The sequence below is a fragment of the Sus scrofa genome, chromosome 2, assembly GCF_000003025.6.
Source record: "Sus scrofa isolate TJ Tabasco breed Duroc chromosome 2, Sscrofa11.1, whole genome shotgun sequence".
NCBI classification, from domain to species: domain Eukaryota; kingdom Metazoa; phylum Chordata; class Mammalia; order Artiodactyla; family Suidae; genus Sus; species Sus scrofa.
The window spans coordinates 79,372,168-79,399,944 of record NC_010444.4 but is presented as its reverse complement, the minus strand read 5'-3'; the positions used below and the strand labels follow the sequence as shown (position 1 = coordinate 79,399,944).

The following is a 27,777-nucleotide window of genomic DNA, read 5'->3' as shown; positions in this document are numbered from 1 at the left end:
AAACCAGGCCTGGCCGTGCTGCTGGGACTGGGGCCACCCCTGCCACATAGACACCCTCTCCTGTCACCTGTGCCTCTTCCTGCACACAAATAACAAGACCGGGCTTAAGCACCTCCCTCAGGCTGGAATCCTGAGAAGCAGACATAGCGTCAGCCACAGGGTCTGCCAGCTCTGCCTGTGGGCCGAGTCGGTCCTTCCACCTGGTGTTATAAATAAGGATTTATTAGAGGAGCCAGGCCATTCATTCATTATCCTGCTGTTTTCCTGTCACAATGGCAGAGTGGAGTAGTTGCCTTGGAGACCGTAGGACCTGCAATAACTAAAATACTTAGTAGCTTGCCCTTTAGGGAAAAGAGCACCCACCTATGCTCAGGTGCTCAGCAGCATCCCCAGTTCCCGGATCAGAGCTTGACACAGAAAGTTACTTGCTGAGTAAATGGATGAAAGTGACAAGAGGCAGGCAGGGGACAGCACAGTCCACCTGGCTCCCCCAGTGGACTTCTGTGTCCAATTTCCTTTAAACAGTGCACTGCCCTGTTTTATGTTCTTAAAACAAGTCAAGGAATGAATAAATAATGGAGAAAGCCATTGGCCAAGAGCTTGGCTATGGTAGGATCAGCCTAGAGGCGTTTAAAAATAATCATTACCAACCATTCTTAAAAGGTTGTGGGGTTTTTTTTTTGGCCGTGCCTGCAATATGCAGAAGTTCCCAGGATCGAACCCTTGACACAGCAGTGATAACACCAGTCCTTAACCGCCAGGCCACCAGGGGGCTCCAAAGGTTGTGTGTTTTGAAGTAGCATCACACAGCAGAGAGCCTTCTGAGGTGAATGAGATGCAGATGGTACTAAAGGGCTGACTGGCCAAGGATCTCTACCTAGATAATAAGCTCGGTTTTCAGCCATTTCCAATAGCAACGAACTAGCGGACCTATAGCCAGTAGTTAAGTGACCAACAAGGTGGTGAAATTAAAGCCATTGATTGAAGTCATTTGTGTGCCATTCCCACAATCTTGGCAGGATCGGGATACCATCTGTGTTATTATTTGCTGAGTAGTTTCCTCCTTTAACTCCTTATGTAAAACTTATTTTAGAAGGAAAGTTTATACCATTCATGGGAGACTAGTGCAGTACATAAAGGTGACCCTAAACATGAATACAAAGGAAACTTTTAAGTCCTCTTAAATCACTTTTAAAATCAAAGTCTGGAGTTTCCAGTGTGGCACAATGGGATCGGCGACATCTTGGCAGCACTAGGATGCAAGCTCAATTCCTGACCTGGTGCAGTGGGTTAAAGGATCCAGTGTTGAAGCTGTGGCGTAGGTCACAGCTGCAGCTCGGATCTGATCCCTGGCCCGGGAACTCCACATGCTGTGGGGTGGCCAAAAAAAAAAAAAAAAAAAAAGTTTAATTCCTCAAATCCTAGGAAAATACTCCTATTGCAAAGCTCTGAGTTGGAGAGAAATGGGTGTGAGACAGATGCCAAAGTTCATGCCGAGTGACACTTTCTCCCAAGATGCTCATAAAGGATAAAAAGAATTAGGACGGGAGTTCCCGTCGTGGCGCAGTGGTTAACGAATCCGACTAGGAACCATGAGGTTGCGGGTTCGGTCCCTGCCCTTGCTCAGTGGGTTAAAGATCCGGCGTTGCCGTGAGCTGTGGTGTAGGTTGCAGATGCGGCTCGGATCCTGCGTTGCTGTGGCTCTGGCGTAGGCCGGGGGCTACAGCTCCGATTCGACCCCTAGCCTGGGAACCTCCATATGCCATGGGAGCGGCCCAAGAAATGGCAAAAAGACAAAAAAAAAAAAAAAAAAAAAAAGAATTAGGACGGGGTTGCTTGGTGGAACCCAGGTCGCATTTATGCACCACCTACATTAAGTCGTCTCCATCCCTAACAGTTTAGAAAAGGCAAGGAAGAAGAAAACTTCATTCTCTTTTCTCCATCAAGCCTCACCACCACTTCACCATTCAAAAGATCGAAAGACAAGTTATAGAAGTGGGTGGCACCCCAGTCTGTCTGCATCCTCCGTGCACAGGACTGTCCCCTGGCGAGGCACCCTGGGCTGCTGGTGGCCTGCCTGTGGCTTTAGGCAGGGTGCCCTCAGCAGGGATTTCTCCTGATCTGTCCTGGCAGGGAGACTGAGTGGACACGGTTCATCAGACACAGTTGTCTGGCTCTCCTGTGCCTTGAGCTGGGAGTCTTTCAATGATCAGAGCTCCAGGCAGGCTGAACCCAGCCATGCCTACCGTGAACCCCACCTGAAGGCTGGCACCTGGGGTCTAGCCCTGTGCCCCAATACCTGTCTCCACGGCGCTGGGTGGTTGTTTTCTCTCGTTTTCCTTCCTCCTCGGCGTGGGACTCCTTCAAGGGAAACAGAGGGAAAGATGCCCCACGCAGGACATGGATCAGGCCCCCGATCAGGAGGACCCTGTCGGACCCTGACCTGCTGTGTGGACACACAGGCCCTGTGGCTTCTGAGGGCAGGCCTCAAGAGACATGGCAGGCACGGCTGAGCACACACGTGAACGTCGCAGGCCAGGTGCCCAGAGCCACCACTGCCTTGCCGTTCTCCTGACCCAGACTCTCCTGGGGCTGCCCAGCCCCTACCGGAGCCAGATGGGCATCTTCGGGTCCCTGAACAGGTAGCCCATGGCTGAGAGCTGTGCCGGGAGCCAGGGCAGCGGCCTTGTGGTGGCTCAGGGCACAACGACCTGGACACTGTCTCAACTACTGAGCCCGTATTCTCACTCCACAGGCTCTGATCCCAAAGATGGGAAGCAGCTCACCTGGAGCCCCTTTACCAACTGTCAGAGACCAGAGAGCCTGGTGTTCCTGCCAGGTGCTTGTTTAACTCAAAATCACGGCGGGGTGTGTCTGCCTGGGCTGCTGTGGTATTTTGAAAAATGCTTGGGGAGGGGGCATGTGCCTCTGTGTGGGAAGGGCCCTCAATATCTACATTGAGCAGGAGAAAGGGGCCAGGAAAGTCACTGGAACCAGAAACCGAGGAACTAACGCACCAGAAGACAGCAGCTTCACAGCCCTGTCGCCACCAAGGTGAAGAGAAGCAGGCAGCTGCGTGCCAGACCCGAGCACCCAGTTTCACTGAACTTTTATTGAGTTTATTTGTGAGATGCATGACAGGAAGTCTTTCCATTGTTAGTAAGAATAAAAGGTCATTTTCACAGTCACTTTGGCACACACTAACGTTATCTCATAAAAAAACCGGAAAAGCAACAACAATGGAACCTATAGAATACGTCATTAAATACATACAAAACACTAATAAAATATCCCTGATAAACCAAAGTGCATATCGACAGAGAGCAAAACGCCCAGGACTGTATTGCACCTTCCCAGAGTCACTCGTGTCACTCGCATCGCCTAAGTCAAAGTTGGAAGTTAACAGTCATGAGAATTAGTTATGTGTTACACCGAGTATTTACATAACAGTAACTAGTGCCGGGGGAGGGCTGGGCGCGGTCCAGCGGGGGTGCGATGAACAGGGGGGCGGGGAGTGACCGGCGGGAGTGCTACACTGGTCACCCAAGGGCCAAGGGCCGGGCGAGTCGCCCTCTGGTGTAAGGCAGCGCCGGCGGAGCGCCGCGGCAGCTCCAGCAACAGTCAGCGCCGTCGGGCGGCGCGGGCCACGGAGCCTGGGTGGGTTTCCACAGAGGTGAGCCGGTGCCTGGGGCCCCGCGCGGAAGCCTGGACTGGGGAACCACATCCTGGGCCAAAGGTGGGTTAGCCCGCCGCCACCCCCTAGACTTGCACTGCCTGCCTCCTGCCCGGGTCTCGTCCCCCCCTCTGAAGCTGGAGCTAGCGGCCCATTCTGTTATCTTTCAACTTTAAGGCATCTTCTACATAGTTTGATCAAAGCAAAAAAGCAATAAAAATTGAGGTAATTCTGTAGTTGTTCACACGGGTAGTGGCCGCATCCACATCAGACAGCCTCTTACTCTCACTCTCTCACCCCCGTGGATGGGGTCGTGTGCGCACGAGGAGAAAGGCCATTGGAGCGAATGGGCAGAGAATGGACATGGCGGTGTGTCCCGATGTCTGGCTGCGGGGACACGCCCCCTGCCTCCTCCGCCTGACCCGAACCCTCAAAGGGGACAGGGCCCGGGGGCGGGCCAAGGGCTGTGTGAGTTGGACACAGAGGCCACAGGAAGCAGGCCACAGTCGCACAAGTCAGGAGGACACACTCAGCACAGGGTCAGCAGCAGCAGCAACAGCAGAGGTGGCCGGGGGGGCCCCCCGACGCACTGCCGGAAAAGGGCCGGGCGCCCAGGACGGCGGCGCAAAACTGCACGCCTGAGAGGCCTCGCCTCGTTGGTAGGCGGCGTTTGAAAGGGGGCCGGCGGGCTCCCCTCGACTTCCGACCTGCAGCTCCAGCCTGGAGGGATGTGGCCCCAAGTGGTCACCTTTGCACTTTGGCCTCTGGCCCCTCCAGCACCACGACAGATCTTTGCCCCTTTACAAGCCATCACCACCAGGTCCTGGCACCCCGACAAGAGGCCGGTGCCGGAGGCGGAGCCTCCGCCAGGTCAGGCGGGCCCTGCTGGCCAGGCGGCCAGGCAGCTCCAAAGGAGACAGCCGAGCACAGAGGCCCGGAGAAAAGATTCAACCAAGAGAGCGCTCAGGAAGAGTCAGGGGAGTTTTCCATAGGAAGAGAGGAGGGGAGCCCAGGGCAGGCTCCACAAGGCGCAGGGCATGCATTGGAGGGCAGAGGCAGAGTTATAAACGGGCCGGTTACTTGACGAGGGCTTCTGGACTGGCGAGTCGGGGTCCGGTCGGGACAGCCACTGAACCACGTAGCTCTTCTTGGAGGGGTCGGAGATGTTTCCTAGAAGGAAAAAAAAGGAGGCCGTGGCTGCTAGGGTACCAGGCCGGGGGGGCCGCCCTATCCCTCCACCCCATGTCGAAGGCTCCAGGGATTCTGGCATCCTACGGAGGAGTGACAGGAAGGCCCCGACTCCCCAGCCCCACATTCAAGGCCTCTCTCAGGACAGATGGGCCCCAGATCCTTCCTCTCCCACACCAAGCCCCCTGGGTCTCAGCCACACAGAGTAGCTGCAGCTACCACCCCCACAGCAACTCCACCTATGTCAATCTTTTACTGTCCTCTGTGTCCCCACTGTGCACCTCCCCCCCCGGGGGGGGGGCTGAGCAGTGTCCTGACTGCTCATTCTGGAAGTGCCGGAAACAAGTGAATCCCAGATCTATCCCCTCCGCCTCATCTGCAGAAGGGATTCATGGCAGGGACTATGTCTTGACCTGTTGTGGGGACGTGTGTCCAGCACTTGTCAAGGCTTCTGCATGCAGCCAGTGAGGGTTCTGGTTGCTCTCCTTGCAGGGCACCAGGCACCCGCTACTCACAGGAGCACCCCTGCTCACACAGATACCCCCTACTCATAAGGCACCCCCCTACTCCAATGGGAACCCCCGGCTTACACAGGCACCCCCTGCTCACACAGGATCCCCCTAGTGGCACAAGCATGGGCTGAGCCCTGATCTGCAGTACCTGTGACTCTGGTTTCTATCTCCCAGACCAAAAGAAAATGCCAGGAAAGCAAGGCCTTCGCCTGGGGAGGAGCATGGCAAATGCCAGTTCATTCCATTTCCTGCCAGGAAAAGGTCCCAGCCCAGGCCTGGGTGGGCTCAGTTTCTCCTTCAAGTTCACGGATACCGAGTTTGGCCAGCTGTAGGAAGAGCTACACGTGCCTGGACCACCCCCTCCCTTGTGCCCCGCTGCATGCAGAGGGCTTACGGGGACAGGGGCCAAGCCTGCAGATCCTTGCTGTCTCAGGCCGCTCCTCCCGGCAGACCCCGAAGCTGTTGTCCGAGGTTCGGCAGAGCACAGGCCGTTCCTGGGTGCCGTTGCCACAGGTGACCGAGCACTGCAGGCAGAGAGTTACCAGTCAGGGCCCACCTCCCATGCTAGGCTGGGTCTCAAGGGCTCCCCAAGCATGCGTATGTGAGAGGTGGCATGGGACGGATGAGAGTGTGAGCTGGAGGCTTGCCCTGCCTTCCCCAGCCCCAGGTGGCTGCCTCAATCTCCTGGGCTCTAAAGCGAGTTAGAGAGTGAATATACGGGGCTGAGTTGGACCTGGCACTGTTGGATTCTTGAGGAGTGCCTCCTTTCTCTGGCTGGAGGAGGCCCGAGGCCCCTGGAAAGCTGCTCTGCACTGGGGGAAGCTCTGCCTGCATCCAGGAGGCTTTGGCAGAGGCCCTGCCCTCCCTCTGGACACAAAGCTCTACACCACCAGAACCCTCATTGTCCCCTCCAGTCCTGGCCCCCTTGACCTCACTATCGGGGGGCGAGGCTAGAAGGAGCAGTCACTGGCTCTGCTCATAACTCAGTCCCGCTCCACCATAAGATGATTCTTAGGTCCTCACCTTATGAGTGGGAAAGGACTTAGCCCATCTGAGTTGCTCAAATCTACCCAGTCTCAAGAAAGGCCTATTTTCAGGACTGGCCCTTGGACAGCTCCTGGGAACCTAGTTCATGGAACGGTCTGTCTGGTAAGAGCGTTGTCTCAAGCCTGGGGCCTTGGATCAGGCTGCACGAGGTTGCCAGGTCGGTTTGCACCGACAATGTGATTGAGGGTGAGCATCTGCTTTCCCTCCGGGTTCTGGGACTTCAGTAACCGATGTCAATCATGCAGGTACCTCTGCTTACATGACTGATCCCCAGTGCAGCCCAGACACCTGGAAGTTTGCACCTGCTGTCCTCCAGACTTCACCCACCTGCTTCCCTTTGCTGAAGGGAACTACTCTGTGCTTTCATTGGAATAAAGTATAACCATGAGTACAGTAACTTTTTTTTTTTTTTTTTTTTTTTTTGGTCTTTTTAGCTATTTCTTGGGCTGCTCCCACGGCATATGGAGGTTCCCAGGCTAGGGGTCGAATCGGAGCTGTAGCCACGGGCCTACGCCAGAGCCACAACAACGCGGGATCCGAGCCGTGTCTGCAGCCTACACCACAGCTCACGGCAACGCCGGATCATTAACCCACTGAGCAAGGGCAGGGACCGAACCCGCAACCTCATGGTTCCTAGTCGGATTCGTTAACCACTGCGCCACGACAGGAACTCCTGAGTACAGTAACTTCTGCACGAACCCTTGAGCCCAAGGCTTGTCTTGCGGACCCTTGACCCACCGAGTGTATGGGCTGCATAGCAGGGCTCATCTCAGTTGAGCTCTGTCCCCAGGACTGCTCCTCCAGCCCTTGAGACCATCCTGCTCTTTCCAGCCCAAGTCTAAGACCTCCCTTGTTCATGTCCCCTCCCGCAGGTTTGGGTGGCCTTCTAGGCCATACCTCTTCCCCCAGAGACAAGAGCCCAGGGTTTCCCCTTATGTCCTGGAGCCCAGGCTGTCCCCAGTCTCCTAGGGGGTCCAGGCTCCTGTGGCACCTGGGAGCCTCTCTGCCCTGTAAAGACACATTCCATTGGGTTTTGTACAGAGCTCTAGCTGTGTGGAACCATGGGTGCCCTGAGACCTACAGGAAGGGGCCCAGGGCAAGAACTGCATCCAGGCCAAGGTAGAATGCCCTGGCCACCTCAGTCTCACCCAGTCTTGGTTTGGGGGCCAAGGACACAGGGCCAGGGGACTGCTTACCTGGGACCAGGGTCCAGCCCGCCACCGACCAGGGCAGAGCTCACGGTTGCAGGCCCGGCGGCCCTCAGGTCGGGCATCATTGCAGTGCTTGGTGTGCACGGAGCGGGTAGTATTGTTGTGCAGGGGCTGCATGCAGCGCACGGAGCGAGTCTGCATGCCCGTCCGCCCACAGCTCTGACTGCATGGCTCCCACTCGCCTGTGACCCACCTGCCAGGGCAGAGCAGCATGTGGTCAGCCCCGGGAAAACCAGCCTGGCTTCAGTCCAGGTGGACAAAGGGAAGCCAGCCTGCCCCCACCCCCGGGTGCACCTTTCCCTGCTGTCATGAAGGCAGTTGAGAGGCCAGCTGTGCCCCTGCTCGGGGTTCTGTAGATGAGGAACCCCATGCAGGGAGACCCTGGCTGAGGGGAGTGGCCATGGCGAGCCCAGGACTGGGGGACTCTGCCGGCCTTTGTTTCTTCGTAGGTTCCCAACTCTGCCCTCTGACCCCAGCTTCTGCTGATATCACAAAACCTCCCGGGCAGCAGCATGGATGCCCTCAGCACCTGTCCCCACATGGCCCCCCTCTGTCTATTTGCCCACTCTCTTCCTTGCTCAGGGCCCTGCAAAAGGAACCTGGGCCCAGAAATGCAGTCCTGCCAAACTCCAGGGCCAAGGCAGGCCATAGGCCCTGCCATGAGCTACTGGGGAAACATCTACCAAAGGACCAGAAGTGAGCCCCGCACTCTCAGTTTCCCCATCTGAGCATTGTCACTTGTCATCATTTCTAAAATGCACACTGTTTCTGTTTAACAGGTTTGAGGCAGGGGGCACTGCACAGCCTGCAGCATCTTAGACTCCATCAAGTACAGTGAAAAGAATTCATCAACCATCTCAGGCTCAGAGCTGCCCAGGGGCCCAGATCCCGCACCTCCCTCCACAGAAGCCCCAGGTCTCTACCCTCGCTCCTTTAGTGGGGCTCCAGGCTGGGGGCCAGGGGCCAGGAAGCCTGGGAAACTCACACAGGCTGGGAGCACTCCTGCGGGTTGCAAGCCCGGCGGATGGCCTTGGGCTTTGAGAGGGCATCACAGAAGCCTCGGTGCACCATCTTGTGGTCCAGCCTCCGGCGGCAGCCATACTTGGTGAACTGGGACCCTGAAGAAGAAAGCTCGAGGGGGCTCAGTGGGGTGGTGTGACCCCTCCAATGGGTGCGGAGGGGTGGCTCCTAGGTGCTTCAGACCCATTCTCCCCACTCTGCTGAGGGGGTGGGGGTGGGGCAGGGGACCCCGCCTGGTGTCCACTGAGCACCCCAGGCCAAATGAAGGTGAGAGCCAGGGAGCGTAGCCAGCTTCTCCTCTGGCCCCTGGGCTGGCTTCCTGGGGCAGGAGAGAAGGTTCTGTTGCCTCTCATGTCACTGTCATTTATTCCACCTTGAATTAATAACCGGCTAAACAGGGAACACAGCCTTCAAGGCTCCTCTGGCCAGTCTAGTGCAGCAGTTCCCAACTGGGGGTGCTTCTGCTCCCCTGGGCATATCTGGCAATGTCTGGGACACTTATTTGTCACAACTGTGGGAGGAGAGGCCACTGCCATCTACCAGGTAGAGGCTGGGGGTCCTGCTCAGCATCTTACAGGACAAACCTCGACAACAGACCATTATAGAGCCCAGGATGCCAGCTGGACCAGGATCTCAAATCCTCCACCCAGTGGGTCAGACATGAGAGACCACGGCTGGGCATCCTGATGTACTCCGGGTGTCTGGAGGTATCCCAGGAAACGGGGGATGGAGGGTGCTGGTTCAGTGGGAAGGTGGAGGAGTGCTTTCCCTGGGGAGATGGCCTGTACAAAGGCCCTGAGGCAGGAGCACAGCAGGTCCAGGAAAAGCACTTAAGTCCAGTGTGGACAGGGCCAAGTGGGCTGGGGTAGAGGAGGCAGTAGGAGAAGTCAGCTTGGACCTTGGAGACCATGAGGAGAATTTTTTTTTTTTTTTCTTATCCCAAGAGCAGAAGGAGCTGCTGAAACCTGTGACACCAGGAAGGGGTATGGTCTGATCTGCCCCATTAATAGGTCACTCTGGGGGCAAGAGTGGACACACAAGGGCCAGCTGGGTCAGCTGGGCCTTGAGGACGATGCTAAGACCGGGAAGACAGTGACAGCTGATGAGTCCAACAGAGGAGAGAATCAACAGGACCTGCTAATGAGATCTGGGGGTGGGAGTAGACGCCTGGGGTGCCAACCGCCCAGGCAAGAGCTCTGGAAGAGGAGTCTTCCATCTGCCTGGGCTGGGGAGTGGGTGCCCTGCCCGTGCAGTGGACTCCCCAGGTGCTGTATATGTGGGAGCCCATGTGGCATCTGAGGGATGCCTGCTGTCCAGGCCGCCTGCTCCTTCCTGCAGGCTGGGCTCTCTTCTCCTGCCTCTCATCTCCTCCAGCAACTCCAGCTCCTCCAGGAGCAGTGACTACACGGGGCCAATCAGAACTTGCCATCTGTTTGTATGCCCCACGGACTCTGCAGTCCAGGGCAGAGGGGGAACCCTTGGCACCCCCAGTCCTGCCCCAGGGAAGGAAAGGCCTTTCTGAATGAACTTAGGTGGGCTCTCTGCAGAGGGCGCCCCTTTGCTGGTCTCTAGCACCGCCCGTCTTTCCTTGGCTCAGCCGGGCGATGCCTCAGCAATCCCTCCAAGCCGCCCTTCAGCAACCGCCCGCCAGGCCAGCGCTCCCTCCCACAGTGATGCAGGTGCGGACTGGCGCCATCCAAGGCCCACACAGGCTCTTTGGCTGCCTCTGCCCGGCTGCCCTGAGCACCCGCCTCTCCTGTCCACCCTCTGCCCCCTCCCAGTGGGCTAGACCCTTGTCACCTGGGCAAAGGTCACTGGATCTGCCTCCCTGGCCCCTGGGACAGTTTCTTATACGTGGCACATCCCTTAGGCCAGGCGGTCAGCAGGGACCTCTGGCTCAGGAAGCCCCTCGCCCAGAGGACCCCCCCTCCTTGGGGTTCCCGGACTCGGAGAAGGCCGCTCACCTCCACCGCAGGGCTTGGAGCAGGGAGACCACTTCTTCAGGGCCCACTCATAGCCCACGGAGTCATCCTCCAGGACGTTGTTGTCGTCCACATTGAGCGAGTCCTCGTGGATCATGTATTTGTAGGTCAGCGAGATCCGGGCGTCTCCCTGCGGGATGACCTGCACCGGAGACGGCGATAAACATGCCTGCCCTCCGCCACCCTCCCTCGGGCCCCAAGAGAAGTTCGTCCCAAGAACATTCAGGCAAGTTCTAGAAAGTCCCGGCAAACACTGAATTCACCACCAATACGGAACCACTGCTGGCCGGGGAACATGGGGTCAGGTCCTGCGAACCTCTGGGCACGACGTTTTCATCATCAGTTAACGCATAACTTTATTTTAGGTGTGTTTCTGTTTAAAGACACCTTAATTAATACGGACTGCAGATTCATGATCTCTAAACTCATGGCCAGTGCCCAGGACCTCGGCTCCACAAGCTCAGCTAACATCACGCTTGGGGGCAATTCAAACAGCAAAATCATCCCCCCAAAGCACAGAAATGCAAGAAACACGGTGCTAAATAGACTGAAAAAGTCACTTGCTTATAGTAGGAGCTGAAACAAGAATCAGAACCTCTGGAGGAGCTGGGAAAACGCATCGGGCGGCCACACCCGCTCTCCAGGCTCCGCTGGCCTCTGCAACCATCTGTGAGCCCCCTGCGAGGACAGGCGGACCTTGCTTTAAGAGCTTAGCTTGGAGTTCCGGTCATGGCGCAGTGGTTAACGAATCCTACTAGGAACCATGAGGTTGCAGGTTTGATCCCTGGCCTTGCCCAGTCAGTGGGTTAAGGATCCGGCGTTGCCATGAGCTGTGGTGTAGGTTGCAGATGCGGCTTGGATCCTGCGTTGCTGTGGCTCTGGCGTAGGCCAGTAGCTACAGCTCTGATTGGACCCCTAGCCTGGGAACCTCCATGTGCCAAGGGAGCAGCCCAAGAAATGGCAAAAAGACAAAAAAAAAAAAAAAAAAAAAGAGCTTAGCTTTACTGGGCTTTGCAAATACTACGTTTTTCACAAATTATAGGTTTGTGGCAGCCCCAGATCCTGCAGGTCTATTGGTACCATTTTCCCTTCCTTTCCTTTTCTTTTTTTGCCATGGAGACTCTTGTATTTATTTATTTATTTAAGTATCACTAATTTACAATGTGGTGCCATTTTTCAACAGCATTCACTCCCGTCGTGTCTTTGGGTCACATGGTTTGTAATCCTCGCCCTTCTACCTCTTTTTCATTATGATCATATCTGTTAGGGTGATCAGTGCTCTTTGATGTTACTATTGTAATTGATTTTGTTTTGTTTTGTATTATTTATGGTCTGTGCATTGTGTTTTTAGACATAAAGCTATTGCACACTTCACAGAATACAGGACAGTGTAACATAACTTTTTTCTTCTTCTCTTTTTTTTTTTTTGTCTTTTTAGGGCCGCACCCATGGCATATGGAAGTTCCCAGGCTAGGGGTCGAACCGGAGCTACAGCTGCCGGCCTACACCACAGCCACAGCAACGCAAGATCCTTAACCCACTGAGTGAGGCCAGGGATCGAACCCGCGTCCCCAGGGATCCTAGTCCGGTTTGTTAACTGCTGAGCCATGAAGGGTACTCCATTTTTTTCTTTTTCCTGGCCACACTCAGGGCATATGGACGCTCCTGGGCTAGGGATCAAACCTGAGTCAGAGCTGTGACCTACACCAGCAACACAGGACCTTTAACCCACTGTGCTGGGCCAGGGATCAAACCAGTGTGGCCACAGAGACAAACCAGATCATCAACCCATTGCACCACTGCGAGACCTCCACGTGATAAAACTTTGATAATGCAAAAAGCATTCACATGACTTACTGCCATATTGGCTCTGTTGTGGTGGGTCTGGAACGGAATCTGCAATAGCTCCTGAGGTCTGCCTGTAATGATTTTGGGACTAGAAATACATTTTGGTAGGCCAATTTACCAATACAGGAATGGCAGAGACTGAGGCCACGGTATGTGCACTGACAAAAGCAGGGCGCCAAAGGCGTTTCTGGGAGTGAAAAGTGCATACAGGTGAGGTGGGCAGAGCAGCCCATGACACACCCCAGCTGCACAGCTGCTTGCCTCCCATGAAGGGTGCTGGGTCCAGGTGCCCTGGTCCAACCACAGTGCGTTCGCCTTAGTGGGGGGGCTAAAGGTACCTGAGCCTTATCTGTAGTGTTTTTCATTATTTTACTGATAAAATATATTACTTAGGCAATTAAAATGATTTTTTTTTTTCCTTTTGGCCATGCCGCCTGTGGAAATGCCAGGGCCAGGGATGGAACCTACGCCACAGCAGCAACCTGAGCCACTGCAGTGACAATGCCAGATCCTTAAGCTGTTGCACCACCAGGGGAACTCCAATTAAAGTTTATTTTTTAAAAGTGAACTAAGAAATCAAGCCCCCTGTGTGCTCGCATCACCAGGAACAGCCTGGGGTCCTAGACTCAGGAGACCTGGGGTCCAGTTCTGCTCAGGCATAAAGTTCACTGTGGCCTGGATCCAGCTGTCTAATTTCCTGAGCCCTGTCGGCCACCCCCATGGAGTTGCAGGATTTGCGTGCAATGGCAGATGTGAGCAAGCATGAGGAAGGGGCAGGAAAGTCAGCCAGAGGAGGAAACCTAAACCCTACAGGGGACTCTGTCCGAGGTCACCAGGGGTCAGATGAAGGGCCCAGAGCCCGACTGACCAACCAACAGCTCCAAGTCTGTTCCTCGCTCTGACACAGTGATAAAACCCTTGGTCCAAATTACACAGCCTTGGGAGTTCCCCTTGTGGCTCAGCAGTTCATGAACCCTACTAGAATCCATGAGGATGTGGGTTTGATCCCTGGCCTCACTCAGTGGGTTAAGGGTCCAGCGTTGCCGTGAGCTGTGGCTTGGAGCCTGTGTTGCTGTGGCTGTGTTGTAGGCCTGCAGCTGCAGCTCCAATTCGACCCCTGGCCTGGGAGCTTCCACATCCAGCAGGTGAGGCCCTAAAAAGAAAAAGAAAAAAAACAAAAAAAACCCCCAAACCCCAAAACCAAACAAAAAACCCAAAGTACAGGGAATACAGAGAGGCTCAGGGTTCCCAGGCACCCCTTTCTGGCTTCCACAGCGGCCACTCGCCCCTGCCTCGACTTACCAGGACGGTGATGGTGCCATGGAGGGGGCCCGTGGTCTGCAGCGTCTCCCGGCCGTCCTCGTCGCGGTACTCCCATTCCACGCCCATGGCGATGAAGGATTTGGAGTTGGGATCCACGTCATTCTCTTCATTTAAAATGAACTTGCCTGTCTCCAAGTTCTTGACGGCTGAGGACGGCAGAAGACAGCGCCCCACCATGATCACCCAGGGAAATTCAGGCACCCTGCCGGGAGGCTGCTTTAAACAGGTCGAGGGGTCCTGGCGAGTGGAGCCCCTGGTTACTACCAGCCGCCCTACGCCCAGGGCAGCCCAAGTCGCCTTGGGACCCTGCCCTGCCCTTTGCTGCTCAGCCAGAATCAAGTTTCCCTCTAGTCTTACACTTCTGCCAGGCCCGGGGCCCTTTTCTGGATCTGCCCCTCAAACCCTGGAGGAGAGGCTCCCCTGGCAAGGGGCTCCTAGCTGTCAAGGCCACCTCTCTGCAGACTATCTGAAGCACTCCGTGGGCTCTCGGAACCTCAGCCCTTCTTGCCCCAGTCCCCGGATGCAGGATATCTGCTGGACACCAGGGCACAGGGCTGGGTAGGGGCTTCCTCCCCATGTGTGTTCCTTCCTCATTGGTAACTGTGGCTCGGCCTGGGGCCCCACCAGGTCCCCACGACCCAGAGAGGCCCCATCTGATGGGGGCTACCCCCAGGCCACTGGGCATCCACAAAGGAACACCTAAGAGCTAAGAATCCACTGGTCAGATAGTCCGGCACTTCCCATAGTGTGGAAGGTGGCTACTGGGAGGCTGCTGAGTGATTTAGGGGGGCACAGACCAGGCAGGGAAATCACAGAATAAGGAAATCATTCCCTATACAAGTCTAAAATCCCGAGACACTCAGTGGGCACCAGGAGGTCTTCAGCATGTCACCAACCCTACCCCTTCTTGTGCAAGGACAGCCTTCAGCAGGAAACAGTGTTTAGGTAGAAGCATCTTTCTTTTCAAGCATCAACTATTTTTTTTTTTTTTTTGTCTTTTTGCCTTTTCTAGGGCCTCTTCCCGCTGCATGTGGAGGTTCCCAGGCTAGGGGTCGAATTGGAGCTGTAGCCACCGGCCTACACCAGAGCCACAGCAACACGGGATCAGAGCTGCGTCTATGACTTACACCACAGCTCACAGCGACGCCGGATCCTTAACCCACTGAGCAAGGCCAGGGATCGAACCCATAACCTCATGGTTCCTAGTCGGATTAGTTAACCACTGAGCCATGATGGGAACTCCATGCATCAACTATTTTTTTTTTTTCATTTTTAAAAAACTGAAGTATAGTTGATTTACAATGTCGTGTTAATTTCTGCTGTATAACAAAGTGTTATCTTTGTTATATTTGTCTTCTACTTAAGGCAGGTGGTACTGGCTTGGCATTTGAGGGGAGCAACATAAAGTTTCCCTTAAAATAAGGAGGAAAGGAAAACTTGTATTAAGAAAGAGTGTGTTTGTCTCGAATCAGCAGGGTGCCGGACAGTGACAGTCTTGGAACCTAGGACCCAGTCTGGCATCCATGGCACAGGGAGGAAGGTCAGGCCCCGAATGGGGGGAGAGGCTTGTGCGGGATCCCCTCAGTGACCCCCACCCCCAGCATCACTTCTTACGTGGGCCCCACGACTTTGAGGGGCAGGGCGAGGATGGGTAAAGTCCCTGCAAGGGGCCCTGGGCAGCTCTGGGGGAGCACAGTCAACAGGCCAGGGCTGCCTTGTGGGAAGAGGCACCCAGACTTATTAGAATATCCCAATTTTCAAGAAATGCCAGGAATCTCTATTCCGAAAGAATCATCTAAATTTAAAATGAAACCAATTGAAAATATGCAAATGCACCACGGGAGCCCATCCACCAGCCGGCCTCAGTGTCTGTTGGAAGAGCCTGCATGGCTCCCTCCATCACCCACCCTCCCCACCCCTGTGGACAGCTGGCTTTGCCCTTGGCCTTGAGGTGGGGTGGGGGTGTGGGTATGTGGCATATCTTAGACATGTGTCCCTCCACAGCCACTGCCATGGCAGGGGGTTCTCTGATCCCAACCCCTGGCCTCTCCACTGGGAAATGACCCCAGGAGAGGCCCACCAGGTGGGCGGAGCCAGAGACAGGGGAGGTGGGGCTGCAGCCATGCCTCCCAGCTGGGGCCTGGAAGAGCCAGGCTTCGGAGCCAAGGCACTGTCCTGGCTCGGACACTCACCCAGGTGGTGGCTGGTGGTGTCCGCCTCCTGGATAAGCAGGTGTCTGGCTCCCGCTGGGATCTCGAACATCTTGATGTAACCTTTGTTGGGATGTGATGCCAAATGAGAAGGAAGAGAAGCCAAATGAGAGGGAGAGGGCTTCAAACGCTGACAACACTAGGAGGGCCTCGCCCTCTAAGGCGGTTCAGAAGCCCCAGTGTTTCCTAGGCTCTGGTCCAGAGAGGGGCCGTGGGAGAACTGCTGCATCCCAGCCAGTTGCAGCCCTTTTGCACCTTCCAATCCAGACCCACCCTTGGCCCCCTCCACTGAAAACTCGGTGGGCATCCTTGTGAATGGCCTTGGAGTCAACACTGGGCACGGAACTAAGATGCCATGTCTAGGAGGGGGCCCTCAGCAAACTGCTTGGCCTCCCTGGACCCCAGCGGCTTCATCTGCAAACTGAAGATGCGCGGGGGCAGGTGGAGGGTCAGCTCCAAGCACCCCGGCACCCGCCGAGTGGAGTCCGGCAGGTTGGCCCCATGGCCTTCTTCTGAAAGAGGCAAACCACAGTTGCTTCTCCCCATTTCAGAAAGAGGCAGAGTGGTCAGCTGCTCTAGGCCCACCCAGGGCACCAGTGCTCCAGAGGAGGCGCTCCTTTAGAAGGGGGCTCACCCAGAAGGCTGTTTGCCTAGAGTCCATCTCAGCCGGGGACCCCAAGTTCCCCACCCCCATCCTGGGGCCCTGGGTGGGGGGACAGGCCTACCTAGGCTGAAGGCTGCACTGACCAGCCCAGCAAAGTCCTGCCGACAGGCAGCCAGGGGTGGTAGCGGAGGGGCAGGGGGGTCAGCGGGAGGTCAGTGGGAGGTGGCTGGGCAGCCTTGGAGGGCTGGGGAGAGTACCCTCAAATAAAGACCCACCCGGTGCACCTTACACCCGGCATTCTCCCTGTCCCCAGGCCACCCTGGGGTCTGGCCCAGCTGTCCCCGACTTGGGGTTCTCCCTCCACCGCCCCCTCCCAGACCTACACCCCCTTCCCTAAACAGCTGAGAGCCCCGTCAGAGCCACCCCACCACTGGGTGCCACAGACCAGTTGGGGCTGGGTGGGGCAGGAAGGGGCACACTCACCGAGCTTCTTGGGCGCGCGGGTGAAAGTGCCCTTGACCACCTTGCAGTGGGAGTTGTCTCCTCCACACACCCCACACTTGTCCTCCTGTTTGCTGGAGCCGATCACCCCGTCACAGCCCACCTTCTGCAGGGGGAGGGGGTGTGGGGTACCCTTGAGACCCCTCCCTCCCCACCAGGTCCCTGGCACCTGTTCCCTCCGCAGCCCAGTTTTGGGCATCCCATCTCAGCAGTTCCTGCTGCAGGGGGAGGACAGGGCACTTTGGAGCCAGTTGGGCCCACTGTGCCCACCCGGCAACCGGCCTTTCCCCCTAGTCCTGGACAGTGTGACCTGCGGGCACTCTGCACAGCCTACTCAGGGCTGTGTCCCGAGGCTGTCCTGGCACAGGTCGCTGGCCTCCTAATGAATGTCAGTCAGACCTGGCTACTGCCCTTTGTCCTGGGCGTCCATGCAGCACCCTGGCAGCGGCGCCCCCAGGGCTCCTAGCCAAAGCTTAGGCCTGGATGCCCCTTCCTCTCAACCCCCCGGAACGCTGTCCTCCTCAGTCTGTCCTGGAGTGTCCAGGCAGGAGGTGACAAGAGTTGGTGGGAATTTTGCCTTCATTCTCTCAACCAATCCCCTCAACACTGTCCACTCTGGAACTGAAAATGGTTCCACACAGAGCAGGGACGTTCCCTTGCCCAGGGCCACCTGGTATATTACTCTGTTTTTTTCACTCTCCAAGCCCAGCTGATAGCACACCATTTCCAGGGCCCCAGACCCTTCAGCCCTGAGCACACTGCCTGGGGCCACTTTCATATCCAAGTCTACACTCAGCAGGGACGACTACCTCTCTGAGCAGGTCTGCTCTGTCCTAGAGTACACCACAGCATCACTGGTTTCCCTCTTTGCCCTGGCTGCCAGGAAGCTCAAAGCCAGTTCACTCCTCAAGCTCCTCTATCACTGCCCCTTGCTTCCTTTCCCTTTGCTCTTTGATTTCTGGCTTTTGTCTTACAAAGATCTTTGAGGGTCACTAGACTTTGAAGGGACTACAGAGACACTTCCTAGCTACACAGCCTTACAGAAACTCTGAGTTTGTTTCCACATCTGTGACATAGAGTCAGAGCAGCAAGGCCTGCCAGGGCTATTGCCAGGGTGGGAGGAGACAGGTCCCTGTGAACAGTCACATGCTGTCTGGCACAGAATAAGACCCAAGAGAAGGATGGCGCTGACACAGAGGAGGCAGGAAGAGAAACAGGAGGAGGGGGGAGAGGGAGGGAGAGGAGAACCTCCTCTCTGGCCGGGGGCGGTTGAGATATTGTGGTTTATAATGAATACAGATTTGGTCTTCACCCAGTTTCTGATTGGACCTCCTAAAACTCCTAAAGTTCCCTTGGAATTTCCTGCAATGAGAGCTGTAAAGCTGTCTTTTGTTATAGTAATGAGGTGACTTTTGGACCCACCTCAGGATGCTGCTGGCTGCCAGGGGACCCGACCATGTGATTAGAAGGTTGGACCTCTCGGCCCCACCCCCTGACCTCTGTGGAGGGAAGAGCTGGCGCTGAATCAGTCACCAGAGGCCCATGATGTAATTAATCATGTCCCTGTAGTGGAGCCTCCATAACTCCTCAAAAGTGGGGGGCGGTGGAGAGCTTCAGGGTTGGTGAACTGGTAGCGATTGGGCGAGGGCAGCGCGCCCTGGAAGGGCCTGGAAGCTCCGTTCTCCTTCCTGCATACCTTGCTCTAAGCATCTCTTCCATCTGGCTGATCCTGGGCTATATCCTTTTATAGTAAACTGGTCATCTAGTAATTAAATGTTTTTCTGAGATCGTGAGCCACCCTAGCAAATGAATCAATGGGGCTGTTGGAACTTCCCATCTACGGCCCGTTGGTCGGAAGCACAGGTGACAACCTGGACTCGCCATTGGCATCTGAGGTGGGGCGGTGGGCGGAGGGAGGCAGCCTGACCCCGTGGGATCTGATATTATCTCCAGGAGATGGTATCAGAATTGAGTTAACGTGTAGAACTCCAGCTAGTGTCAGAACTGCTTGTTGGACAACTGGAGGAAAAAAATCCTCCAAACTGGAATTGGAATCAGAATCTTTATGGCCTCATTTAATTCCTGATTTCATGCCGTGTGTGCACATGCATGCGTGTCTTTAGTCTCTGGATGTGCCTTTTGCTGTTATTTCACTTTGAACCTTCCTGAGTCATTGCGTTTTGATATTCTCTCATGGACAGCATCCGCTTGGATATTATATTCTTTTAAAAGAAGACTTTCGGGAGTTCCCGTCGTGGCTCAGTGGTTAACGAATCCGACTAGGAACCACGAGGTTGTGGGTTCGGTCCCTGCCCTTGCTCGGTGGGTTAATGATCCAGCATTGCCGAGCTGTGGTGTAGGTTGCAGACGCGGCTCGGATCCCAAGCTGTTGTGGCTCTGGCGGAGGCTGGTGGCTGCAGCTCCGATTCGATCCCTAGCCTGGGAACCTCCATATGCCGTGGAGCGGCCCAAAGAAATAGCAAAAAGACAAAAAAAACCAAAAACTCTTACCTTTCATTTTGTTACTCTTATTTCCTTTGTGTGTGTGTGCTGTTTTGTTTTTTAATTTTGGGGGGGCTGCGCCAGGGCATACAGTGACAACGCTAGATCCTTAACCAATAGGCCACCAGGGAACTCCTCTCTTGTGTGTGTTCAATCTTTCCTTTCTGTCTCTGTTTTCCCTTAACTTTTGCAATATGATCATATATAAATGTAAACATTTTCTAACTATACAAAAATCTATCATCCTGCTATTAACTATTCAGTAACCAAGGACATACCTTATTCTGCCCCAGCTGTCCATGTCAAGAATGAAGCTCTAGCCATGCCCCCTAAGAGGGTGAGCGGCTGTTCCCTCTTCTCTGTTCAGTTTGTATCCTATTTGCAGCTGCCCTCTAAAGCTCCTTCCATTGTTGAACGTTTTCCCAGCTCCCACCTGTCTCAATCACTGTTTTGAATATTTTCTTTGACGTCTTGAAAATCTTGCTGTCCAGGGAGAGCCTGCCCCTCCCAGGACTAGCTAGCCAGTTCTTAGGGACAGAAAAGAGGGCATACCTTTTAAACATAAACCAACTGATTCCTCCAACCACCCCCTTTATTGAATCCTCACACACCAAGCCAATATGTCTCTGCCCTAAATCATCCCAGGGCCAGGTACCAGGAAGCTGGAGACCACACCTGCCCAAACCTGCCGGAAGTATTCAAACTGACCAGTCCCAGGCTATTTACTCTGCCCTGCCTTGCCTCTCCTGTGGAAACCCCAATAAAAGCTGTGGCTCAGACCTTCCCCTGCTCCTTTCTGCCTCCCAACAGAACCTGGTGCTTCTCCACGTGGCCCTGAACAGGGCAGCCTGCCCTTCCCTCAAGAAGTGTAGGTGATGAGTTCTTTCAATGGCACTGACGTCTCTGGGTGATGACATTTGGTCACCTCCATAAATCAAAATCCCACAGGCACAGGGGAGACACGGGCGTCTTTGTTTTGAAGGATTTGGTTGCGTATTTGGAACCTGAGCAGACTCCAGATGTGGCCTGGCCTCCCTGCCAGGCTGAAGCTGAGCCAGACTCTTCCCTGCCCCCTGCTGCTTCCTTCACCTGGGGCTTCGGTCCTACTGAAATCACGTGCATGGAGAGACTGCCAACTGCCCTGCCCCCACCTCCTCCTGGGGGCCCCCAGCACCCCACCAGGCTTTCTGCCAGGCATCCTGAAGATGCTCACTCCTCAAGAAGGTAAGAAAAGAGGCAGCCCCCAGGACACCTGCAATCAATCTCATCTACACAAACTCCAGAGGCTTCCAGGTGTTTCTAGAGGCAGAGGCAGGTCTGCACTCATGTTACTACTGTATGCTGGGTATGCCCCACGGCTGTTTCTTGGGACAGCCTAAGATTGAAGCCAAGGATGTGACAGTAACAGAAGACACAGCAGGGCATTTCTACAAAGAGCCAAACCAACTGGATCCAAGGTGGGCTACTCTATTGATCACGTGTAAGCTGTCCGATGCCCAGCAGAGTGCAGGGAGATGAGGTGGAGGGTTGCGGGATGTTGGGGGGAGGGAGATGGGAGGGAGTTGGGGGCAGGAAACGACATCTGCTGAGACCCACCCTGATCCAGGTGTCTTTTGCAGCACTTTGCATGCTCAACCTCGGTGGAGCCTCCCAACACCCAGGAAGCCGAGGCCCTGAGTGGTGGCTGGCCCTGCTCCTGTCCCCACAGTGCTGGCCTCCAGGCACTCACCCTGCAGTCCCCGCGCACACAGAGGCTGAAGGCGTCCTTGTAGGAGCAGCGCGTGCCATCGTGTACCATGCGCTTCATGGACACCACCTCCCCAGTCTCCTTGGACTCGCAGTAGAGGTGGCATCTCTCCTTAGCTGGAAGGGAAGCAGCGGGGTGTTGGCAAGGACAGCCGGCAGCACCGCTCACTTTGCCAGCAGCTTCTTTCCCAAGTCCGCTCAAGAGAAGCACCTTGTTAAGGAGAAACTCCCAACCCCTAGGGTCTTCTCACGGTTCACCCGCCCTCCTCCTCCCACGGGGGCAGGGGTGGTGGTGGAAGAGAAAGGGGAAAGGTGGGAATCAGGCAGGTGCCTGGAGTCCTCTCTGCGACCCTGGTGCATGGGACTGAGCTTCTCCCAACCGAGCCAGCCTGTTGTTGGTACCAGGTTGCAGATCCCCAGACCCCCCCCCCCCCAGGGGAAAGGCAAATGGGTGTTTGCCAGGTTTCTTCCCGAAGACCCTCTTCAGCCAACCTTCTCTGAAACCCCCAGATGCCCCTTGATTCAGTTTCCTGTCCCTGGCACCTTCCCTTCTCAGCAGTTATCTCAGAAATCACTAAAACAGAAATTCTTACTTGATTTTCTGCCAGACCACAGCCTCCCCCTGAGAAGGGGACCCTGTCTGCTCTGGCACTCCCTCCCTGCACGTCCCTGTGGGGCTTTCAACAGGCTGGTGTGACACACATGGGTGCCGGATACAGTAGGGCAGGCCCAAGTACCCACCCCCCGCCCCCCTGCCCAATGCGCGGAAGGAACAGAAACTGTTTCTCCATCATAAGGTGGGAGGAGAACTCACATGAAATATAAACACTCTCATGCCTGAAGCTACCAGACTTTTCAGTTCCAGGAGCCAACAAATTTCTTTTGATGCTTAAGCCAGTTCAACTCACTTGGAACTGAGAGTTCCCACCGAAAGAGGAGAGGTTAGATGTCACCCAATTCTTTGGTCGACTCCACCAACGTCCCCCTCGGCGCAACTCCAGCCTTGTCCACTGGGTGGCTGCAGGAGCCTGGGATCAGTTGCACCCTGCCTTCTCCCCTGCTGCCAGGCCTGGGGTGGGTGGGGGCGTTGTCTCAGGCTCTTCTGAGACTCTAGTTCTGCTATAAGCCCTCAACCCAGGAGTGGGTCCCGGCAGCCACCCCGCCCGGGTGGGCTCTGCTGGCAGCCCGGTGTGTCCATGTAAGTGGCCCAGAGAGCCCCGGCCAGTCTGCTGAGCGCCCACATCCCCTGGGGCTCACCATCCCGGTGCTCGTGGGGAAGCCAGTGGTGCTGGGCGTCACCGTGCTCGAAGTACAGGTCCCACTGTCGGCACTGCTCCTCGCGGAAGTCGGCCAGGGCGTCAGGGCAGTCCTGGGAGTTGCAGAGCTGGAAATCGTAGGCAAGGCCTGAACAGGTGCGGCCTCCATTGGCTGGGCTGGAGGAGAAAGCAGAGAGGCCTTGCAGCTCGGTGCCAGCACTCGGGGGCCACTTGTGGGAGGGAATCCCTGAGCCTTGGGGGAGGGGTGGGGGGCAGCTCTACCTGCAGGACATGGGCAATCCCCAGGCTCCAGAGCCTTGGAGCATCAGGTCTAGAAGGGGCTGGTAATCCTCCCTCGAGGGCCCTGGAAAGGGAGCATCTACTCAGCTCTGTGCACCCCCACCCCACCCGTCCTGTCGCTGTGGCTGCGAACTGACAGTGAGCTGCAACTGGATGTTTATGCTCTGCTGCGCCTCCTGCCACCAACCCCATGGGGGAGGGGCCAGGTGAATTCCTCCTACAGCCGGGCAGGGCCTGGGCCTCACACAGGGTGGGAACTCAGAGAAACTGTCAAGCAGTGGAGCCCGGTTGCTAGTGTTCCTCACAAGGCTGGGGCACAATAGACACGCCAGCCCCTGGCTCTGCTCCGTCTTGAGAAAACTCGGGCTGCATTTCTGTAATTTCCTCACTTGGCTGAGAGCAGTACCAGTCCACAAAGCACTAACCCCACAGCAAAAGCACCTGGCTGGTGGCCAGCAGAAGGCTCTGGCAGGCAGGGTGATGGGCTGGGGCAGGAGCTGGGGGGCTTCAGTGTCGCCACCTGCCAGGCATGGCAGAGCCAAGTGGAACCCGAGGCCCGCCTGAGACCTGGGCAAAAGTCATGCTCTGCCTGTGATGAGGGCTGTATCGTTTAGCACAGCAGAGAGGACAGTGGAAGGAGCTGGCTTCCAAGAGGCCCCTTGAATGGTGCTGTGTTCTCAGGGGAAGTTGGTAGAAATAACGAACTGAGAAATTGGTGGAGAAAGAGCCACAGGGCCTCAGTATTTGGTGGGGACCATGCAAGAAAAGGTGGCTTTTGAGATTTACACCAGAGGAACTGATGGGACCACAGACCAATGACAACACCCACAAGGGTGTTGCCAGGAGGGGCTGCAGGCCGTGGTGTAGGTGTGGGGAGCACAGGCTCTTGGGCAGAGGGAAACTGCAGGAAGGGGCCGGGCTGTCGCTGGAGTCCCTGGCCAGCCCAGGCAGGAGCCACACAGATTTGAACAGAAATTCATGAGAATTCCAAAAGAGAGTGTGAGCTGGAGAATTCAGGAGAGGCTGGGGAGGAAGAGAAAGTGAAGCGCTCAAGTTCGCGCTGTAGATTGCAGTTTCATTCATTGCAAGGAGAGGGCACGGTGAAGACCACAGAGGGAGCTCAACCCAGCGAGCACCGGTTGTGGGGGAGCAGCTGGGAACTCTGGGGTCTTCATGCTGTCCCCATTGTCCCGGGAAAACGCAGGGAGCAGTAACTAAAGATGGGGAGGGGCAGTGTGAGGCTCAGCCGTGGTCTCCAGGAGGATGCATGAAAGGGGAGGCCCCTGGCACTGCAGACAAAGAGGCTGTGCGGGGTCTGTGAACCCCAACATGCTCCGGGCACTGCAGCTGTGCCCCCATGGCTGTGCGTGAGACTGGTGAAAATGAACCCTGGCCAGAGCTCCGTGTGGCACATCTGGTCACTGACGTGGAGTGAGGGCTGGCACTAGCCAGGGGTTGGCTACTCTCTGAGCCTAACAGTGTTTGTGAATAGATGGGCTCACAGGCAGGCCTGGCAGTTCTGCTCACGTCATTGCTGCCCCTGTCCCTTGCTGCCACCAAGGCGGCTGGGCCAACCAGTGGGGTAAAAAATTCCCTAGAGTGGGCAGGTGGGGACAGACAGAACAGAGCCCCTCGGGTCCCCCAAGCCTGCATGATCTCCCAGGGCTGGACCTGGGGGTAAGTGTGCTGGACCCAGCATCAGGCATGAGGAGTCAGGGCCTGGTCAGCTCGGGCCCGGGGGAGGGGCGGGGGAGGCATGATCTACTCTTCCTGCTGTGCGCCCTGGACCCGAGTTACTCCTCAGTGCGTTGAAGGCACAGCAGAGACTGATCCCCTGTGCTGAGTGCTTGCTGCATGCCGGGCGCTGCACCTGAGATGGGAACTGGCAGTCCTTGCCCAGCACCCCGTAGCCTCTGAGCGTCTGACTTCCTGTCTTGTAGATCTCAAAGCAAGTTTAATAGCCTGAGGGGTGCCTGAGGGGAGCCAGGGGAGCTCTGAGGCTGGCCCAGGGCATGGGGCCTGCACGAGCAGCAGGAGAAGTAGCGTGGGTGGAGGAGGAAGTCCAGCACGCCCACAGGCAGCCTCTGCAGGCTGTCTCTCCTCTGGGCAGGTGGGCAAGGGTGGCATGTGGCTGACTCTGCCTCTCACCTGATTGCAAACAGCTGCTCCCCTGCCCATGCTCCTGGTACCCTCGGGCCTAACAGAACCCTCCTCTTTTTTTTTTTTTTCTTTTTTAAATATCTTATGGCCCCACCTGCAGCATTTGGAAGTTCCCTGGCCAGGGATTTAATCCCAGCCACAGCTGCGGCAATGCCAGATCCTTTAACCCACTGTGCCTGGCTGAGGATCAAACCCACGCCTCTGCAGCAACCCGAGCTGCTGCAGTTGGATTTTTTTTTCTTTCTTTCTTTTTGTCTTTTCCATATGCACCTGTGGCATATGGAAGTTCCCAGGCTAGGGGTCGGATTGGAGCTGTAATTGCCAGCCTACACACAGCCACAGCAATGCGGGATCCGAGCCACATCTGTGACCTACACCACATCTCACAGCAATGCTGGATCCTTAATCCACTGAGCAAGGCCAGGGATTGAACCCATGTCCTCCTGGTGACTAGTCAGTTCATTACTGCTGAGCCATGGCGGGGACTCCTGCAGTTGGATTCTTAACCCACTGCGCCACAGGGGGCACTGGAGAGAGCCCCTGTCTTTATGCCCAGTGCCCCACCTTCTGTCCTTGACACCCTCCACCAAGAAGAGCAGAGCAGGTTGTGTCTGGAGTAGGATGTGGGCCAGGAGCGGGGAATGACCCCAGACGGTCCGGTGAGGGGACCAGCTTTCCAAGGCTCCAGGGCTGACTCTGCTCCCAGCAGCCTGTGTGGCGTGAGCCCTCCCCGAAGTCTCAGCCCCCTCCCAGGGAAGGTGAGATGGGCCTGGGCTGCCTGCCCTCACACCCTCTCCAGAACTGAGGTCTGCAGAGGCCTTGGAGGATAGGGTGGGCTGGCGAGGGGCCTTGGAGGCTGCAGCTGCCACCCAGGAAGGCTGGAACATATCAGAGCCAACTCACTGTGGATTGTCGCACTGGCGGGTCCTGAACTTCACACCCGTGCCGCAGGTGCGGGAGCAGGAGCCGAAGGGACTCCAGGCGCCCCAGTTGCCGTCTCGTTTGAGGATGTCAGGTGTCAGCCAGATGCAGTGTCCTTTAAAGCAGTGCTGAAAGGCACAAGGTCACATGCCCCCGCTCTTCAGCCTGGAGCGCCCGTGATGACTACCAGGCCCTGGAGGCACAGGGAGCTCGGACCCCACTCACCCCTAGAAGCTCAGGGCCTGGTCGGGTGTTGGTCCACCCAGCTCCCCCGACCACTATCCTCTGCGCCTTGTTCCACCTACTCTGTCCATCAGCCAGCGCCCGCCCCACACCTTCATCTGCGGCGTGAAGCCACCAGCCAGCCTGGTGACACAGGGCCATTTATAAAGATGTAAGCAGCACATCAAGGCAGGGACTCAAGAGACATATAAGATCTACTTAAGTAAAAAAGCAATTTAGTTCTCGTTGTGGCTCAGCGGTAATGAATCTGACTAGTGTACATGGGGACACAGGTTCAATCCCTGGCCTGGCTCAGTGGGCTAAGGATCTGGCGTTGCTATGAGCTGTGGTGTAGGTCACAGACGTGGCTCAGATCCTTCTTTCCTGTGGCTGTGGTGCAGGCCGGCGGCTACAGCTCCGATTGGACCCCTAGCCTGGGAACCTCCATATGCCACAAGTGTGGCCATAAAAAGAATAAATAAATATATACATACATACATAAATAATTTGGAACAACAAGGACTGACTGTATAGCACAGGGAACTGTATTTAGTATATTCAATATCTTACAATAACGTATAATGGAAAAGAATCTGAAAAAGAATGTATACACACATATATTCTTTAGTGGTCATACTGCCCTGTGCTTTGTTAATTTTAAAGCTGTTTCATTATAAAAGGTCATTAAAAGCAAGAACGATTATTTCCTCAACAATAGATTAAGACTGTTTTTAAAGCATCTGCCTTTTCTACCAAAGTTCCATATATATATACATACATATATATACACACGCATTCTGAATCACTTTGCTGTACACCTGAAACTAACATGATATTGTAAATGAACTATATTTCTTTTTTTAAATTTATTTAAAGGAGTTTATTCTCCAGATAGGAAGGCTACGAAGTTAGAAATTTTTACCACCACGTTTAATAATCCTCGATTCTCCAAAATAGCCACTGGCTTTTCCCACTCAGCACAGACACTCAGGTTCCACAAGCACCTTGTGAAACTGATGCAATCAGAACCACCATGCCTTCTCAGGAGAGCCCATGGTCAGTCTTTTTTAAAAGGCTTTGCATTCTCTCTCTCTTTAAATTTTTTAAAAATTTGTTCTGCTTTTTAGGGCAGCACCTGTGGCATAAGGAGGTTGCCAGGCCAGGGATCTAATCAGAGCTGTAGCCGCCAGCCTACACCACAACCACAGCAACACAAGATCCAAGCTGTGTCTCTGACCTTCACCACAGCTCACGGCAACTCCGGATCCTGAACCCACTGAGCAAGGCCAGGGAACCTGCAACCTCATGGTTCCTAGTCGGATTCATTTCTGCTGCGCCATGACGGGAACTCCCTTATCCTCTTGTCTTAACCACTCCAGGGCCAGGTACCAGATGACTAGGGGCAGCCCCTATACCCTAGAGCCCACTGAAATCACTGATGCTAGCCAATCCTAAGACCGCTTTCCTGGCCTTGCTGTTCCTTTCTGCAGGTGCTGCGGTTCTCGACCACCTCTGCTCTCCAACCCATCCTGGCATTTCCTTGTGTGGCCC

The 27,777-nt window shown here is 55.5% G+C and overlaps 1 protein-coding gene across 2 annotated transcripts in view; it reads right to left on the bottom strand.

The window, feature by feature from the left end:
* Positions 1–27,777, bottom strand: part of ADAMTS2 (ADAM metallopeptidase with thrombospondin type 1 motif 2) — a 223,979-nt gene that overhangs the window by 6,935 nt on the left and 189,267 nt on the right. For both annotated transcript variants that reach the window (XM_021084334.1, XM_003123651.6), the window contains 11 exons: positions 25,987–26,132; positions 22,625–22,800; positions 21,351–21,484; positions 17,102–17,225; positions 15,997–16,077; positions 13,784–13,950; positions 10,616–10,775; positions 8,617–8,749; positions 7,617–7,824; positions 5,768–5,897; positions 4,754–4,843 (listed from right to left, as the gene is read on the bottom strand). In XM_021084334.1, the coding sequence (XP_020939993.1) occupies positions 4,754–4,843; positions 5,768–5,897; positions 7,617–7,824; positions 8,617–8,749; positions 10,616–10,775; positions 13,784–13,950; positions 15,997–16,077; positions 17,102–17,225; positions 21,351–21,484; positions 22,625–22,800; positions 25,987–26,132 (1,549 nt within the window). The remainder of the gene's footprint in view (positions 1–4,753; positions 4,844–5,767; positions 5,898–7,616; positions 7,825–8,616; positions 8,750–10,615; positions 10,776–13,783; positions 13,951–15,996; positions 16,078–17,101; positions 17,226–21,350; positions 21,485–22,624; positions 22,801–25,986; positions 26,133–27,777) is intronic.